The sequence below is a fragment of the Temnothorax longispinosus genome, chromosome 8 (genome assembly GCF_030848805.1).
Source record: "Temnothorax longispinosus isolate EJ_2023e chromosome 8, Tlon_JGU_v1, whole genome shotgun sequence".
Classification (NCBI taxonomy): Eukaryota; Metazoa; Arthropoda; class Insecta; order Hymenoptera; family Formicidae; genus Temnothorax; species Temnothorax longispinosus.
Window position 1 is genome coordinate 20,238,664 of NC_092365.1, and position 19,256 is coordinate 20,257,919.

At 42.2% G+C, this 19,256-nt stretch overlaps 1 protein-coding gene across 6 annotated transcripts in view; it reads right to left on the reverse strand.

The window, feature by feature from the left end:
* Positions 1-19,256, reverse strand: part of LOC139817527 (zwei Ig domain protein zig-8) — a 129,284-nt gene that overhangs the window by 10,851 nt on the left and 99,177 nt on the right. For all 6 annotated transcript variants that reach the window (XM_071785694.1, XM_071785698.1, XM_071785696.1 and 3 more), the window contains one exon: positions 1,050-1,189. In XM_071785694.1, coding sequence (XP_071641795.1) covers positions 1,050-1,189 — 140 coding nt within the window. The remainder of the gene's footprint in view (positions 1-1,049; positions 1,190-19,256) is intronic.

Below are 19,256 nucleotides of genomic sequence, written 5' to 3' on the forward strand. Positions count from 1 at the left end.
TCGTGGGAGTCGGACTATTTTCTATTAATACAGTCAAGAATGTCATTTGGCGCAAGAAACTCGTTGACAAAACGGAAATGGAGACCCAAGTGAAAATCACGAAGAGCGATCGAGCGACCCGTCAACGACAGCGCCTCCGTCTCGGTCGCGTCCGGCGCCGGTTATTTACCCTGATGAAATCACAGCTTTGTATTCCTACACGATCGATTGGCGCAAGAAGATGTGCAGAGAGAAGAAAGCGCGACCGAGCGACCGACCTCTTGGAGCGTGAGGCGGACGAGGGCGGCAAGCCGAGAAATGGGAGGCGGCGAAGGAAAGAAAAGGGGGACCGGTAATAGGCATTGGCGCCGTTGAAAAGCCGTGGAAAATCAATTATCGACCGTGCAAAGGGGTGGAAAATTATATCGATAGGCGTCGCAGACCTCCCCACGAAGGTGACTGGCATCGTCTCCGCCACTCGCCACTCGCCTTCAAAGTCTACCAAACGCCGTTATCGGTAGCGAGCAGAGACTGATTCTTTAACCGTGATTTCGAGCATGGCTGATTGCTTGGATGCAGGCTGAACTCTCTCTGATACACAATTATAAGAGAACGCAGCGCACGAATTATCGCCCGAGGCGCTCGAACCGCGCGTAAACAATGGTTTTCTCGCACCGGAGAAACACACCGAACTTTCCCGCTGTGATTTTAATTCCTCTACTCGTAAAATTTTATGTAAAATATAGCTAACAGCGTTTTCCGTTTACATCCGTAAAGTATATTTCTCGGGAGAAAAATTAACAGATGGATGTGGATATTTCTAATTATAAATATGTACATATCGCCACGTCTCTCTCTCTCTCTCTCTCTCTCTCTCTCTCTCTCTCTCTCTCTCTCTCTCTCTCTCTCTCTCTCTCTCTCTCTCTCTCTCTCTCTCTCTCTCTCTCTCTCTCTCTCTCTCTCTCTCTCTCTCTCTCTCTCTCTCTCTCTCTCTCTCTCTCTCTTTCTCTCTCTCACCGATGTATGGAAACGCGCGTAGAAATACGAAAATATTCATAGCGGAAGCGTACCGTTCAGCACGTGGACGGACACCATCGTGACTGCTGCTACGTTCGCCAGAGCGCAGCTATAGTTCCCGCTGTCCTTTTTATTCGCATTGGCGATGTAGAGCCTAGACACCGCACCGGCTGCACCCATGTCCGTCTTGACGCTGGAACAGAAAGCAGAATGCTCCGTCTGAGCCTTGACAACGGTATCGTTTATTGCGCACATTTCGCGAAATAAAGAACGAACATTCTTTTGGAATTTTTTCGACACGGTTTTTCGAGGGAGAAATATAGCGAAATACAGTGAAATGTAAACGAAGTATATAACGAAACAAAAAAACTGATGCTTTTTTTAGAATTTTTTCGAAACGGTTTTATACGAGAAAGAAATATAACGAGCGATGGAATTTGCAAAAAGATGATCAAAACAAAATATATGCAAAGCTGAACGCAATCTTTTTCTATCTTTACATTTCATTTAATTAATTAAATTCTTACTTCGTATATTAAATTATATTCACACAATATTTGGCAGCGTTGAAAAGTAATGTTGCAGCTGATGACAGACGACAATAAATTAATGGCGATAGCACGTGGCAATAACAATAGCCTTGAAGAGCTTTCGAAGGAAGGAACATGAAACCGAGAGCAGAGTTTATATTCAGAAATTTATCATCTTTCTCTTTGTGCGGACGAAAGACTTTTTCTTTTACACAACGCCGCAACATTGGGTAGTAAACAGATTCGCTCCGCAGTTCGCAACCACAGTGCAGACAAACAAAAAATAACCACCCTCTCCATGTAACCCCTAAAAAATTATACGACGCAAATCTCTCCCCGTAGAAAAAACTTATCTGAAACGTATATAAAAACGTATCCCATAAAGTTATATGTACGCTGTGAAATATAATTTACGCCTCAGATCTATTTATTGCTTTGAGAATATTCATATGCATGATAAATGGAAATAATTAAAGAGAGATCAAACTTGTGTGGATAGCACAGGCGCACAGTGTATATAAATGTAAATACAGTTTAAAATATAAGTTTAATTGGTAAATATTAAAATAAGCGTGCTGATTTAATGTATAAATATCCGAGTTGGTTAATTTATAGACAAGCAATTAGTTTTTCCTGTCCTTGCTCAAAATAGCTTACAGTGGATTTAACGAGTTTTGCAACTACAAGCCTCGAATATAATCATTCCCGAGAAACTTTCGAGGAATCAGAAACTCGTTAAAGATCCGCGGGGGAAATATTCAAGAGGCAAAACTTATGCGGGTAACGAATCAGTCGAAACCTTCATACCTCGAGACAGGCTTTATTACTACTTCGATCCGTAGGAAGATAGACAAACTTTTCGTAGTAAATGAAAAAAATTGCCGGTCTACATTTTTCTTTACGGTGGCGCCGTGATATTTAAACCTGTTTACAAGAGCAAAAAGTAGGATAAAAAGTTAGCTTATAACAGTTAGGACCACTCACGTCTCTGGCGAATTAAGCTGATGAAATAGGGCATTCAAGGGAAGAATAAGAGAAAGGCGGAGAAAGGCAAAGAGGATGTTCCGCGAGCGAAGATGGAAGAAAGGCGTAAATCAAGTAGTTCGCCCTCCAGCCAGCTGGCCTTGACAGATCGGGTACTCCTCCCAAGCTTTCTTACCGCCGATCCCGAGCAAAAAAGAAAGAGAATGGAGAACGGCGCGACGCGGCGTACGTTGCATACGCCCACGCGGTAATGCCGTTCGTATTAATTTCACATGGCGTTATCTTGTACGAATTACATCCGAGATAGTGCTTGCATAACATATCGCGCAAAAATTAAACGAAACTCACTTGTTGCGAGCGTGAAAGTTTGAAGAATTTCCTATTCCCGGGCTCAAAGTATGTTATGTCGGAGAAAAATTGGATCCTCGGAAGGTACTAAAGGCGAAGGTATACTAAAGGCGAAGGAAAACTGCCGCGCCGCGATGTAAAAAACGAGCTGTCTCTAGTTTGAATTTTTGAATGTTTAACGATGCGTGATGGTTGCTTTAGACATACTACGTATCACGCAACATCCGTTTCTCGTAGAAAGATCTCGTAAAGAAAATAGGAGTGACGAAAGTAACGTGTGCAAGTAAGAACTACACGTATAGATATTGCGTCTACGTAGCGTACAGAAAGAATCGGAGCGCGGGATGCTAAGAAAACAGACATGCCGATGATGCCGGAAAAGGTAGAAGAGAAGAATGCGGTAGAAACAAAGGAAACGTTAGGTTGCTTTAAGAATTCATCCGAATGGTCCCGGGCACCGCAAGACATCCTCCTTGTTCCTTCCTGCCCTCACCGACGGCCACATCGTGCTTCATCATTCCGCAAAACTGTTGCGGCAAGGTCCTTTGAGAGTAGCATGTCGAGTGCTTTCCCAAGAATGTAACGAGCATTACTATTAAGAAACGTTAAAAGCACTTGTTGCCACATCATTGTCGTTACCGTTAAAACCGTGCCGCGTTGCAGCTTTTTCAATAACTTAATGTATGCTCAAAGTTCGATAATATGCACTCTATATGCAATTTCTTTAAAGGTTAAAGGGGTCTTTAATGCTTATATGCATTGGCAATCCTGATATTTTTTAATTAAAAAATATATTGCTGAAAGAGAGAACGAAAGAAAGACATAAAGAAAGAGCAAGGTAAAAATATATTCTACGCAAACATTTTACCGAGAGAAAAGAATGCATTCCGACAGTTAGCGAGTGGAATGTCCAGGGCGATTCGTGTGCTGCATGCGCAAGCGGTCGCTTTGCCCATCAGAAGGCCAATGCAGAAACTCGCGAAACATTGATCCAGCCATTCTACCACGACCAAAATTTTCCAACGATTGGCATCCGGGGACAGATCACATGCCATTTGCCCGTTGCACGACCACCCTCTCGCGCGCGGGGATAGACATCCGTCACGCCACTTGCGTATCGCGCAGCTATTGTATGCGGTCGTATAGGGTCGTAAACACTTGTTTTATTATATTTCATTTAACCGGAAATGTGTTTTCGAATTTGTCCCCGATATCTGTTGACACATCGCTGTTCAGTTCGCGTCCAACGAAAACGTCAATGAGTCCGCTGCTCGCACACGGCAACAGTCACATTTGGGGACGGAAAGGGTTAAATCAGTGATGTGGGAGATTAAATATGTACCGCGCGAAAAAATCGACGGCACGCTCTTCCCGTGAATTTTTCGAATTTTTACGCGTCCTGCGTTCGGACTTTACTTGTTATGCGAAAAAATAAAATTGAATGGTATTTCTCTGTATACCTAAACCCGCATAGCTTCTCTATATACTCGAAAGAATTTAATTTCGTGCATTGTTCTTAGCTCGCCCGTGTTGCACGGAATATCTGGGGATAGGAAGTATTCGTGAACAAGAAATCCCTTTGAAGATATGTGCCCTCAGATATTCAATTATTACTTAGCGCTTAATGAACGAATCGCCGGTAGAATCGCTCGTCTTCCACCAACACGTCGTTCAACACGTTTTAAATCTTACAAGACTAAATGAAAAAATTATTAAATTACTCATACGTTTTATCGTTGCTGGCATATCTCATTTAAATTTCAAGAAGCAATTAATGTACAATTTTTTGCGACGGACAAATCAACAAGCAAAGTCTTATTCAAGCACAATATAATCCATTTTCAAGTCGATGTAACATTTTGTATCGTATATTTTTAGTGCGCACACTCGCAAGATAAGCCATCAGCTTATCGCAATACCGAACCATTCCGGTGGAAAACCATTTCGGTTTATACTGTCTTCTTCTCTTTCCCTTTCGCCGGACATGGGTTTTTTTCCACCATATACCGTGGAATTTAATTCGTGCATAGAGCGCAAAATTTATCCTCAAATTCTTCTATGCGCGACTCGCGAGCTCCACCTCCTTCGCGTTCGACCTAGAAATTTTTTTCCGCTTACGGATCCGCAGTGAATTTCACCGGCAGTCGAGTAGGTAGAGAAATTTAAGAGCTCCCAGTATATTTTGTTTCTCTCGCTGATTATTCTTTTCTCTTCTCCTTTTTGCAACGCGTTGCGTGTGGAACGATACGCGTGCGATGCTCGCGTTCGTACCGTTACGTTACATCTCTTAATGTCAGAAGCAGTGGTAACGGCGTGGCTTTACGAAGATCGTAAAAGAGTTGTGGCGCAAAATTTACCCACTAGAATGCACAACGAGCTAGAAAAAAACAGCTTGGAATTATATACTTTCGCGAGTCATTGCGCAAGAGTAGGCGCTATTGTACACGCCACGATTCCACTCGATAAATCAACGAATGATTTTTGTTTCCCGGTAATTATTTTATCCGTGAAAGAATCTCACACAGAAGATACAGAGACTTCTTATATTCGACAAGAGACTTTTATTGCCACGAAATTATAGATCATATTTACTCGATAGAGGGATAAAAGGAGCAGCGTCCGCTTGATCTTTGCAAGCTCAGCCTGCACCCTCAAACTGAATTCATTATATGGACGAGGTATCTCCTACCATTCTTCTTCCATTCTTCATGTTAAGTAATAAGTACTCTTTTCTTCAATACCTTTTAACGTAGAAAAGAGCTCCGAGAACCAACAGATCCGGGGCAATTTTATCAAAGTTCGAGCTCAAAAGATTTTTATCTTTGCACTTGTTTCATCCGGGATACCTTATTACATATATTTATAAATTTCCAGTTCCGAGATTAGCCTGTTGTAATACGTTAGACGGCATCGCTAATGTTTTCTCGGGCGGTCTCTGGTTGCGCGCAAAAATTTCCGTGCCAAGTGATATTTTTCTCGTTTTTATAATTGATTGATTAATGTGTCATAAAAAGAAAAATACTTAACAAGAAAAAAGCTTATATTCAATTGTATTTCAAAGTCATCTTTTAATATTTTCGCGTTATTAGAAAAATTAATTGATTAAAAATTAAACGTTTTGTGACTTCGTAAAGTATCGATTTTTCTTCATGATCTTTGCATAAGCGAAAACAATCGTTTATAGCGGACACATCATTCCCGCACTTTTCCTCGTAAAAAATAGGTCGCTCGGTGGACTTCTTAATGGTTAGAAATATAAGCTCGCGGTCTGTAGATCTCGAGCGAGGAACCTCGCGTCGCGCAGCCCCCTCGTTTCCTGACTTAAAGGGAGTTGCGAAGTTTCTTTGTTATTCCCTTCCTGCCGACCTCCGTCGGGATTTTGCGAATCGGCCGGACAGACATTGCAAACTTTTACTTGGAACTTTTCATCAGGCCAGCCGAATGTAAAGCGCTGTTTGGCAAGAACAGTTTTCACGATCCCCGCAACGATCGTGCATGGCGACGAGTCAAGGCTTAATAGCTTTACCAAATTTGCTCAAACAAAATTTGAATGCTTACAGAATATATATATATTTTTTTATGTAAATGTATAAACTTTAATTATTCGTATCTAAAACTAAACAAAGCAAACTTTTTAAAAAATTTAATGAAACATCCTTCATTCATATTTTGGCATTTTTATTAGACTATACGATAAATTAAATTATTTAAAGAATTTTAAAAAATAGAGGACGCTCTTTAATTGTCATGATAACAGCAATTTTACATGATTTTCGCCCATGTAAATTGGTCAGGTAAAAACCTGCTGATTCCTGAGTCATGAAATCGAAGGGCGTGTAAAACGAAAGTTAAATGTCGACGAGAGCTTTTTTTCATTATCTCCAAGATTTTGCATTCAGCCAAGCTATAAGTTTACGGTTCGTAAATTTAGACGCACCCGCGATCTTTACCTTCCTTCTCGTGTGAGGTAAGAGAAGCAGGCAGCCTGTAAAAATCCCCTCCGCTCTTTCCTTCGAGTTTAGCGGGTTTGTCGAGCAGGTTTTACGCGACGTAAACCGTAAACCTAAATACGTGCGCGGCGGGGCGGGGTAAGACTGTAGGGGGTGCAAAGAATATCGCGCGAATACGCGGCCACATGCTCACCTAGAAACGAAACTCTGTCTGCCGTTGTCTCCGCGGGAATTCAGCGGATTATCCCGGATTTGCCGTTGCGGCGCGCAAGGAGGCGCAATACCTTATCGTTCCCGTGACTTCTTTTTCCGATCAAGGCACGTAAAAAAGTCCGCGAAGGCTGCGGCGTACGTACTATTGGAGGAACCAAACTTTCTGACATAACGTCGTAAAGATTCGGGTCACGAGTCACGATTTTCGAATTTCTTCTCGGAAAAAAATCTCGGCGGAAAAAAAAGTAAAGAAGAGAGTCTCACTTTTTCTAAAATATAGTACTTGTAATGTAACAATGTAACTGCTTATGCGTTGCGCAATATGTAAGTTCATTTATGTATGAAGAGATGACTAATATAGAGATGGCTATTAAAAACAAACTGTGATATATTTTCTCGTCGGAAAGACCATGACTCATATTGCTCGACGAAAGATTTTTTCGCTGCTAAATAATAAGCTGAGTGAGAGTTGTTGCGTAATTGCATCCGCGAATGTCGGGTAATTAACTCTTGTAAAAAAAAAGAAAAGACAAAGCGCTGCGATGGAAATAGCGAAATGTGCTGCAGGGTGGAGAGGGAAATGCGTTAAATTTAAGCTTACAAAGAATGCACTACCGTATTAAACCGGCTATGCGCGATTATATCATTGGAGTCACTACAACATATGTACAGGTAATTGTGCACCAGCGGCCAGCATGAAAACTCACGGAAATAATTAATGGGAAAAATGGGAACCGGTCGGTTGTCGGTTAAAAAAAAAATATGAGCGCCGTAAGAACTAGCGTAAAAATTTTATAACACTCTTTATTGTCGACTAGAATGATCGATTTATTACGATTACATGTGGCACGATAGTAATATTTCACGCTATCCATAAAGAGCTGGAAGAATGGGGATAAATCGATATAGCAGCATCTGAACTTAAAAATTTCGTTGACCTTATTTTCGATATGCGTGCCTTCCCTGCAGAACATTGCACGGTGATGAGGTTCGGCACGCGAAGAAAAGTCTTAGATATTACAATTCTCGTTGAGATTTTTTTTAGCAGCTTACAACAAAACTAAATGGAATATTATTAAGGGAAATTTATATCTTATCTTGTCATTCAGAATGCAATTATGTCCCCTTTTAACGTAAGAACTTGAGTTATAAAGAGAACCGTCCTTTGTCACAATTCTCAGGTTCTCCTGGTTGTTGAAGTAGCAGTTCCGGGCAATGACAACTCGATACAAGAAATACGGCTTCCGAGAGAGGAAATAATCGCGAAACGCATGGACAAACAGGTCGGCAGAGTCAAGCCTTTCATCGGGTGCAATGTGAAATCGAAAACACCAGAGAGACGGACGGAAAAGGGATCAAGCCTCTCGTCCGGTCTCGTATGTTGCGGAGGGTGGGCGATTCAGATGGGGATGGCGTGGGTCAGGTGCGAGCCAATATGTGGCATCTGGCGTTACATGCTTCAAGCTTCGCATAACAAGCTCAGGGCTTGCTGCGCGCTGATGGGAAAAGTTGCAGGCTGCAAGCTCAGATATGTCGTCCTGGGCTGCGCGTATATCCTTCCTTCCTTCCTTCCTTCCTTCCTACCTTTCTGCCTTCCAACCGAGTCTACCTACCCTATCTACCTATTCACCTGCTTGCCTTCCTCCTCTATCTTTCTTTCGGCATTCGCCGACTACATAACGCCGACTTATAACATATCCTGCGACAACGTCGAAACTCGACCTCACGCTCGTCGGCTCCCGTCTACTTCGATCTTTTTCCACCAACCTGCTCATCTCGCGCCACTCCCATATAATCAACTTCCGAAGCAAAGAAGGAATACGAAATTTCCCAATACTATTAGAAATTATATAACTTGAATAAAAAGTCATGTAATTTATGTAATTTCTATTTTTCGTTAGACCATGAATATTCCATACTTGGTCGAAATAGAGTTCATACACTCGTCAGGCGGATCATACACTCGTCCCCAAATGATACGAATAACCTACCATTATCTCACAGCATTGGCTGAACTTTTACCGCGTGGTCCTGCGATTTAATGTGTAAAACTTTGGGGATGAGAACAAATGCACCGCGAATATATGATTGCGACGTTCTGCGAATTACTCCCACAGGACGTGGCTTTAAAAGAGCAGTACCCGTTACGAAAAATTCATTTCGCGTAATACAAAAATTTTACGATAACTGTAAAATAGTGCATAGTTGCAAAGTTAGATTGCACTTAGACTCATTCGAAGCTAAAATTTGCTAATTATATGTAAATTGAAATATGTAAGTGAAACAAACGGCGATAAAGTGCAGGGAATAAAATAATCGAGTGGTTTTTTCTCTGCTTTATGCATTTCGACATTTATTTATTTATTTATTTTTTAAATTGACGGAACAGATAATAACGTTTAATTCTCTTTTAATGAGCATTCTGACGCAGAAGAATTGGCAATCAACATAAGTGACACCGAAGTAATATTTTAATATAAAACCGAAAAGCGCGATTCCTTTAATATACATCCCGTTATCCTCTCGCTTTTTATCGCTACGTTTTTTCCATCTCTTTGCAACTTTCGTCATCAGGAAGCAATTCAGTGCACTTCTGTATGCCAATCTCCTTGTCTGCTTATTCTTGTTTGCGCAATGCCAAAATGTAAGCACTAAAACTTTCTCATTCCGGCGACCTCTTCATAAAGTCTTAACTATGGAAGTAATCTCGTACCTGATTCCAGGCATTTATATTTTACAACTGCATCCTACGTTTCAATTTAAAATTACTTTTCAAATTAAACTGCCATAAAAAGAGTCAATGCTCTTGATAGCAATTCTCTATCTTTAAATAGATCTATCACATTTTAATGAGTAATCTAAATGCCGATATCCTGTTTGCGATAAAAAACGCAAAATTAAAATAATAAGCGCTAAATATTTAACCTGTTCTAGCAAATAAATTGAAAAAGTTTTTATTAGAGAATAGGGAGAGATAATGTTTTCATATATTATGCAAAAATGAATTTTAAAAAATGTGTTTATAATAATTACAATTCTGAAAAACGCAGCTATAATACGTGTTATTATAAAATGTTTTACAAATAAATGTAATATTATATAGGATGAATGTAATTCGATTCTATTACGCACGTACAAATCCGGACAATTAATGAGTAGGTGCGACGACCATTTATATTCGTTGATGCTTCCAACATTTACGCTTATAGAAAGCAATATTTCTCCGACAAAGGAATGCCTGTGACTGATTGAAATACTGCCGACGTGTAAATGCGAGCAACGTGCATTTTTCAATCAACTTTGACGCGTAAATACGTGGTTATTCCTCCATATTGATTATCTTCCGTTTTCATCTGCAAATCGTGAGGAAATAACGCCAACTATAGGTAGAACTAAACAGCAATATTGTTTTTTCGAAAAGTTGCTACCGCGCAACCGCAAGCTGGCTAACGAGCGCGCTTATAATATTCTACTGGCTGCGTAGAGAATATTATGCGTCCACAGAATTTGAATTAACTTAACGCTTAAAGTACCACGTTGCAACGGGTGTAGTATAATAACGCAGGGGGAGGAATCGTGTCACGCGACGCGGCGCGGCACGGCAGTCGCCGGCAGGAAGCTCGAATTAAGGGAGGACTGTTCGAAGTCGCGGCATCTGTTGTAGCTGTTATCCCCGGCATGCCAATTTGACAGGGCGCCGCAATTGCGACGCTCCAGAAATGTCTGGGAGAAAAAGACTACGGTCGATTTTTCAGTCTGACAGTTCCGGAGGGCGGCCGGCGCGGGCGCGCATCGTTCCCGGCTGTCCGCCGCGGCGCATCGCAATAAAGGTCCGGGGAATCGCAAGAACGTTACGCCAGGCCGCCATCCGCGCCGCGTTTCTTTTTGAAGCGCCGCGCCGAGGTAAACAGCATCAGGCATGATTAAGTAATCCGCTCTCGTCTCTCCGCCGTCCCATCGGAAGGACCTTCTTGCGCAAAATTGCGCCGGCCAGCCATAATACGAGCGAGATGAGATATCGTGCCGTGTCCAACTAAACTGAGAATATCCCGCCCCGTGCTGAGGAAGTTATTACCGAGAAAGGGATTTTCAACGCGCGGTTTTTCGCATGGAGATCATATACGGCAAATCACGTTCGAGTGAATATTTCATGACCATGTTTGATAACGTTATTCCGCTTCATGCCGATCTAAAACTTCCTCGCCGAGTGTGACATCATATTGTTCCATTATAAAATCTATTATTATAGATCCTTTTTCGCATGTATAATCCCATAAAATAGGTCTCGATGATTAACAAAAATATATAATTTGTAAGATTTAATAAGATTACGTAACGCAATAAACCGTAATAGCTCATAGGAAAAGCTCCAAGTCACGATTCGTTCGCGTCGTAATTCCCTCAACACGCGACAACAATTGCAAAGCAAAAAGAGCTCGCGAGACATCCGTCACTCTGTCAGTACGTACAATATACCAGCGGCACGCAATAACTCACTCGTTTACCTCCTTATTAAGGAGCAAAAAAATTATCAGGCTATTACTTAACTGAAGATCATACATCTTTCTCAATGTCATTTAGCGTATTCTCTAAAAACGAATCATTAAAATGTCATCGTAAACTGAATTGGCGAATAATTACGAGCGAAAGATTATATTTAAAAGAAGTTTCGTCGAGCAAACGATGGTTGCTCGAGGAAGAAGTTTCCATTACGCGCTAAATCTCTTGTATGCTTCAGCACGCCCGAGATGTATCGCTTGTCTTTAGTTAAAGGGCCTGTTGTCGCCTCGACGCGACGGGCCATTAGACTGACGTAGACACGTCGCGATTTCCCTGCATTATTAGCGACCTAGCGCTCGGCGCGATTCACTCGAATGAATAATCTCGGAGCATCATCGCCCTCCATTTCGAACATAACGCGTTCTTTGTACCGCGTCTCGTATTCTGATGTGAATAAGCGTCGCAAAATAACCTCTAATGAACCTCTTGAACTCCGCCGCCATTTCCGTTTGCTTTGCACTTTTCTATTTTTCCGTCGCGACGTCTTCTTATTGTCCGTCCTCGCTTTTTCGTATCTTCCGATTACGCTTCATTGACGCGTGCGGCACTTCACGCGCGGTTTCTTAATTTCCTGCCTCTTGATTTTTATGAAACGGTTACTTAGCGCCGTTGTTTCTTTGACATCAAAGGCATTATTTGCGCGACAGCGCTTACACGATAGCCGCAAAACTATCGCAATTTTCTTCCGCAAGATCCTTCCTGTCACGTTTATTTGCGTATGTAATCCTTTTTTCCAGTTAAAATAAATTCCACCTCCGCTTCTATCTCTTCTACGTTTTTCCGTCCTGCGTTCTTATGAATCGGAAAGTTTTGTTCGCATATTATATCCATTTACATATGTCACAAACAATAACTTCTTGTAGAAACGATATACACTACCGGTTCTTTGTGAAACATTATACTACCACATCGAGCAAACCCCTGGAATGTTCACAGCGGTAAATTAGCATCCGCATCAAGGGAGGTCAGCTTGTAAAGAAGAGGCTTCACATTGTTCCTCCACATTGCACCTTGTGCAAATAGTTCGGCAAGCCACCATCCATTAAACGCTGTTTTCAAGCCTTCTACAGTGAGCGATTCTCCTATACCAGTCACTAATCATCTAACGGATCAATTGCGTTACGAAAACTTTGACAAGATTTAAAACCGTGCAGAATTGTGCTATATCAAAACTAACTTTTCAATAGAAAAAAAAACATTTTTTTTAGTAGTTTAGTTTACATGTTTAATTATTTCGCTTGCATTCCATAAAGAACTTTTTGCAATTAATAACCACATATAACGCCAGGCAATACAAATACCTGAGATGGTTCCAGCATTCACGCGACGTCGCGTATCATTTTAATACATAATGTTACGATAGGCGAAACTACTAGATTTGTTTGCCGCGAATCCGCAATGACCAGCACGGAGAGAAAATGGCAGCTTACGGGCGGAAGCGGCATCGAATTCCAAATGTTGTATATTCCAAGTATATAGAATATACGTGTGCGGCGCGGCTTGGCGAGGATGATATTAGAAGCCTTTTGTATGCAACTCGATACGTATGCTGTCTGCATGTATCGTAGATATCCAAGTTTTCTCTCATGCTCCCGTCTTTTCACGTCTACCTATCGGCGTGCACAAAAGTGTCCGGGAGAAAGAGAGCGAGAGGGAGAGACGGAGAGAAAAACTCCGCGACTGTAAATCGTTACATACGCTCAGACGCCGCGCGTTTGTGACGAGCACATCCTCCACCGTGGCGGGAATTTTCCTGACCGCACGTGCGACGAATTATCACTCACTCTTTTTTCGCCCCCGAAACGCGCCTCCGTTCTGGCGCTTCCGTGTCGGGACCGATAAAAGGGGTGACGACAGCTTGGACGACGAGCAAAATTGAAATATCGCGAACCGCGCCCGTGGTAAGCGCAAGAATAATAATTAATGCCACGACTTTTATCGCCGCAGCGGAGAGAATAATTGAATCGTTAAGTGCGGCAGCCACCGCACCGGACCGTCCGCTTTTCATCCCAAATTGTAATGAGAAGAAAGTGATTTCGCATTCAGAGGCACGCATTACGTCGCGCCAAGAAATCGTGCGATGTATATAAAAATTTAATGTTTCGCCATTATTATATGTATATCCATAGACAAGCACATTATTTATACACAGAAAAAAAAGAAGTGTTAAATCAAGACTTATATTCTTGTATAATAAGCAAGAATCTATAATCTTCTTATAAAACTTTCAATTTTTTATTTCAACGTTTTTTTTCTTGATTAAACTATATAAATACCTTCATTCAAACAAGTTTTCTTCATTTAACGCAAATTATATCTCATTTCAAGATTATAGATTTTTGCTTACGAGTATATAAGTCTTGATTTAACACTTCTTTTTTTTCTACTATTATAATATACATATATATAACTATAATATATAACTATAAGTATATTTTACAAGCGATTTGACAAGCAAATAATTCTTCTGCGTCTTCTAATTTCCCGTGGCGATCGCTCAAGACTGACCATCTTTTTTATTTTTTCCTACTTCAATCTCCGATTGAATTCGCACTCTTTGATACGACAGCCGGTGTTACCGAAACGCCAGGGTCTAAGGAGAATATCCAAGAAAACAGGATATATATATATATATATATATATATATATATATATATATATATATATATATATCGACTTCTCTTTCCCAAAGCAATAAACTCGGTTCGTCTCGCGCGATGTCCATCCTTTGCCTTTGATCCCAACTTTTATTTTGCGCGACAGTTTCCACGTCGTTCGAACCCGTTGGGTCAACTGCGACGCCTACAGTCGCAACGGTGTGTTGGAGAAATCTCTCGGAGAAATCGTGTCGTTATTCACAGCAGAAAGTCGAGGAAACAGTTAAAGCTCGCCGAGTAGAGATCCGGTTTCCTCCGGAGCGCAAAAATGAAATGAAGTCTGGTGTCACCCCATTAAAGCTGCATAAAAAGAAGCGGGAGCTGCAGTTTCGTTAACCGAACTTATATCGGGCACCCGAATCGATACGAGGGTCTCAAAGCGATAAACGCGTACGAATTTTTCGACCGCAGATGGAAAATCGGGGGGAAGCACGGGCACGTAAAATCAGATACACAGTTTCTTTTACAATAAAATAACAGGAAGCCTCTCGAAATATAAGCCCGAGCCCGTTCTTACACGCAGAAGAATATCTCGTGAAAACTTTGAATTATAGCCCATAAAAACTTTGCGAGCCCGGACGATTAAGTCGCCGCATAATATAGCGGTCGAGCTCTATGGAACCTCCGGTGCGCTACGCGAATACACGTATTCTACACGCGAAATGTACTATTGTGTAAGTTATACTCATGTCCACTAAATGTTTCGCTCTTATACTCTCTCTCTCTCTCTCTTATACACGGGATAATTTATTTAAACTGTGACCACGAAAAGGATTAACAGTATTTCATTTCAACAGAAAAACGATTTCTTTTATATTCGTAATATGTAATTAAGAATATGATATACAGGGTATCCCACAACTCGCGACCATATTTTAATGACATATTCCTGAAGCAAGAAATAAAACAAAAATATCAAAATTGTAATACTTTTTAATTTATCGCAAAAAATATTACCTCAGGCAGGGTTCAAACCTGGAACTTCCCACATTCCGTGGAAGGGTGTCGTACCAACTCGACTACTGAGGCATGTATGTCCCTAAAATTACGGTTGCGAGTTGTAGAACACTCTGTATATAGGCTGTACATAATATACGATTATGGGATATTTTATAAAATGTTATGTGAATCATCTATGGATATTGTATGTGCTGAAAGTGAAATATATTCCTCTCTTCAAGAGCTAAATATACCTTTACCTGTCTGTTTAAAAAGAAATGAGGATTATAAGTTTCTTCATTAAAATTTCAATCACACCGTGATCTCCGCTATACATCTCACGTAAACCAAAAAGAAAAGTATCGCGAAGGAATTAAGTACGGGCGCGGAAGGAAAAACGAAACAGTTACGTGGATCATAATGCACACGTGGGTGGCGGCATAAAACAAGAAGTTCGATAGCGCGGAAAGCAGTGCATTGTTTACGAACGACATTAATGTCAGCGCAGCAACCGAAAACAATTAAGATACACAAGCTCACAATCAGCTCCCCCGCCCCCTCCGTCTCCCCCCGTTCTCGCGTTTAGAAGTAGAATCAGCGTATTTCTCAGCTTAATCCGCGCTACACTACCAGCCGAGAAAATTGTCTCCTACAAGTACGCGAGCGATTTCGATAAAGCACCTCGTCAATTATGCGACGACCCTTTTGTCGCATTTATCAGTGAAGAATCTCACGCCACTGTGCCGGAACACAGGACTGTTTCAAATGGATTTGTTTGTTAGACGTTTGTTAGGGTCACCATAGTTGTACGTGTCAGATATTTATCGAAGAGCACAAAGCATGAAAGCGCGCGCGTTCTGTGAAAGGGAACGAGAACTGGAGCAGTTAGAGTTTCTCTCTCGCGACATATTTTTCCGCGCTGTCCCTTCATTAAAAAGGCACAACAACGACAAAAAAAACAGAGTTACAAAAAAAAAATACAGCGATAGGGCAAATGAAGTCCCTGAATTTGAAGCCTCGTTAAAACGTCTCTGGCCGGTGTGGCACCACGCCAGGCTCTATTGTCCATGATGGATGGTTTTCATACTTCCTTCTCGTACTCTTTTAATAACGGCAAGAGGAACAGAACGCGCGCGCAGCTAAATTACATATATTAAAAGTCGGCGCGGACGCATAACTTGTTTTCCGCTGCAAAGCCCGCATCCCACATCCATCCGCCGCGTATAACCGCGTATATCGTTGTAGTTATTTTAACAAAGAGTTACGACGTATGCATCTCTCTCTCTCTGTGTGAATAATAGCTGGATTAATTTATTACGCGGCCTTTCTCTTTAACAAATGATCGCCAAATAATCGCGGGGATGTGGAAATATCAGAGATAGATTACGCATGATTGCGCTTAAACGCTCTTTTATATCTAATGGCGAACGATATTTCTTACTTAGATCTCACACAGGACTATACTCGGAGAGATACCGCCTTCGTATATGTAATACTACGATTAAATGTGCTTGATGAAGTTGCATGTGAGATCGCTACAAAGCCAAAGACCGCGAAAAAGGGCGTTCGAGTGCACGAAGAATCAGTGGATGCGCGCGGCAAGTGTGAGTGGGCGGCGGGGGGTGAAGACGGTGGGGGGAAAATCGACGATAGCAGGACAAGGGGATAAATTGAGGCGAGAGGGGGGAACCGAGTACCGCTTTAAGAGCTTTTAAGCTCCGCGTTAAGCCGGGATTTATTTCTGACCTGTTTACAACGGGGAAACAATTGACCCATGGCCCGGCGATACCTAGGCTGGTCTCAAGTGTCTACTCCAAGCAATCCAGACGCGACTCGTTCTATCTGACTAACGATCCCCCGGCATAGCGAACCACTCGCGAAAGAAACAGTTTATTCCCGTTAAATGGACCCACTCGATGTCATTTTGGTTTAAACGGACGAGCACCATTTCATGGGCTTAATTATCGAGCTATAGACGCTAGACAGTCGATATAATTTGATCAAACGTAACCCTAATGTTGAAAAATGTTACGCGCCTTAATGTTATTATTTGCAAACTAATCTATCCGCAAAATATGGAATCGTTTATTCAAATTATGCCGTATTTCGACTGTCGGAAGCATGTTTATTAAACGATTCTGCAAATTTCCAAACCAAATGGAGGGAGGAAATGATTAGATATTGTGCGAGCGAGACGTTCGCGCGGACATCTTATTTGCATCGCTACATATATATATAAATCTATAAACTTATTTGCATTGCAGTCGATTACATATATGTATGCATATATGCATGCGTGCGTAATAATGTCATAGATTATAACTGAATGGTACGAGCGCTAACTACGCGACAGGTCGTATTCGGCATCTAACCTCATAGCTCATAGTTGCCTAATCTCGCCTGTTGTCGCTGCCTGTAAACGCGAACTGCAATAAAACTTGTCCCGCATCAACCACGCGGCCATAATGGCCGTTACGTTCCCGGTGTGTCAGACTTCCTAAAGCAATGCAGCATGATCGCGCGAGCGAGTGCGATTATTTCTCGGGAAAATAACGGAGCTTTCATCGCTCCCTATAAAGATGTTTATTGCCGAATATAGGAAAGAAACAAGAGAGAGCCTTTTACGAGAGGAAAAGACCTCTTACGCCGTTATCGACTTCTATAATTCGTATATACGTTGAGATAATAAAATTTTATTTATGTGCGCAACAAATGCGCGGTAAAGTGCGCGAGAGAGCGAGGGAGCGCGCGCGTGCGATCGAGAAAACAATGCCATGTAAGTCGCGTGACAGCCGCGAAACGGTGCGCGCGGTGTAATATCACTTATCAGACATTTATCGCGAATATTTATGTCACTTAACAATCCGAAAGCCGCTCGTGTTTTTGCACGGGAGATCAAATCACGCGTCCAACGTCCAACGGACGGAAACTTTTTATTCGCGTGGTGTCGGCGAAATTTATTTTGCCCCGCGTCGGCGCTGACATTTGTATTTATATATCATCGCGTTCTTTCGGCGCGCGGCGATGCAATAACGACCCCCCCGTAAAAATAGGCGATATAGCGAAACGAAATTCGCGAATGGCCGCGTTAAACATCCTTGACAGAAAGCGTGCTCGATTGGAAATTCCATAGCCATTAATGGCTTAAAAGAACCGTATGTTTCTATCCGTTCGGCGCAATAATGGCCGGCGTTACAGGCCAAAACCGGTATCGTATACCGGTCTAACGAGTTTACCATGGAATATCCGCTACAATTTACCAAAGTTTTTCCCGCTGGGGTAACTGCAACGACGCGCCGCGACGCTCGTGAATTTATCGAGCACCTGTTCTCCGCGTCCTGGTACTCGTAGCTCGTCTCGCAAGCTCGCCCATAAATCTCGTCTTTACAGTTAGTATACGCGTTTGTCGCAGATCACGTCGTCTGACTGCGCGCCGTTACGTGTCCCTTGTATGGGAAAGACGCTCGTTGTTCCCCCCCCTCCCCTTTCCCGCTCGCGAAGTCTCTTTAAATCTATCAGCCGACAGGTCTACTGAAAATTCGAAGCACGGCGCGTTTTCTGCGCCAGACGAAGGCGGTTATTCCCTCGCAAACTCTGTACCGGTATTATCGGCGGACGCGTTCGTGTATCTCGGCACGTAAGACGCTTAGCCCTCGAAATGCTATCTTCGTCGAGGACCTGTTAGATTCGTCGACGTCTTCGAGTAATTGCGTGCGTGCGTGCCGCACTAACCGCGATGCGCTCTAGCAGCGATATACGATTAACGAGGAATGCCAGCTGTGTGTACGTAGCTGAACCCGATCTTGAGATATATCTGAACGTGAAAGGGGGCTTGGAAACAAAAGGGAATAAGAAACGAAGGTGGAACGGTAACGATCATTGCCGAAGCAAAGAGGAACCGCGAATTAATTAACGCGCGACATCCCCGTAGTAGAGAAGGTGGAAATCCGCGGTCGGATAAAACTCCAATTTAAGTGGACGCGCTCGAAATGTGGATCCCCGAAGGCATCTCTGCATAAAAGGCAGTTAAAACCAAGTGGCTCTGGTATCTGTTCAGCCAATCCCCCTCCCCTCTCGTC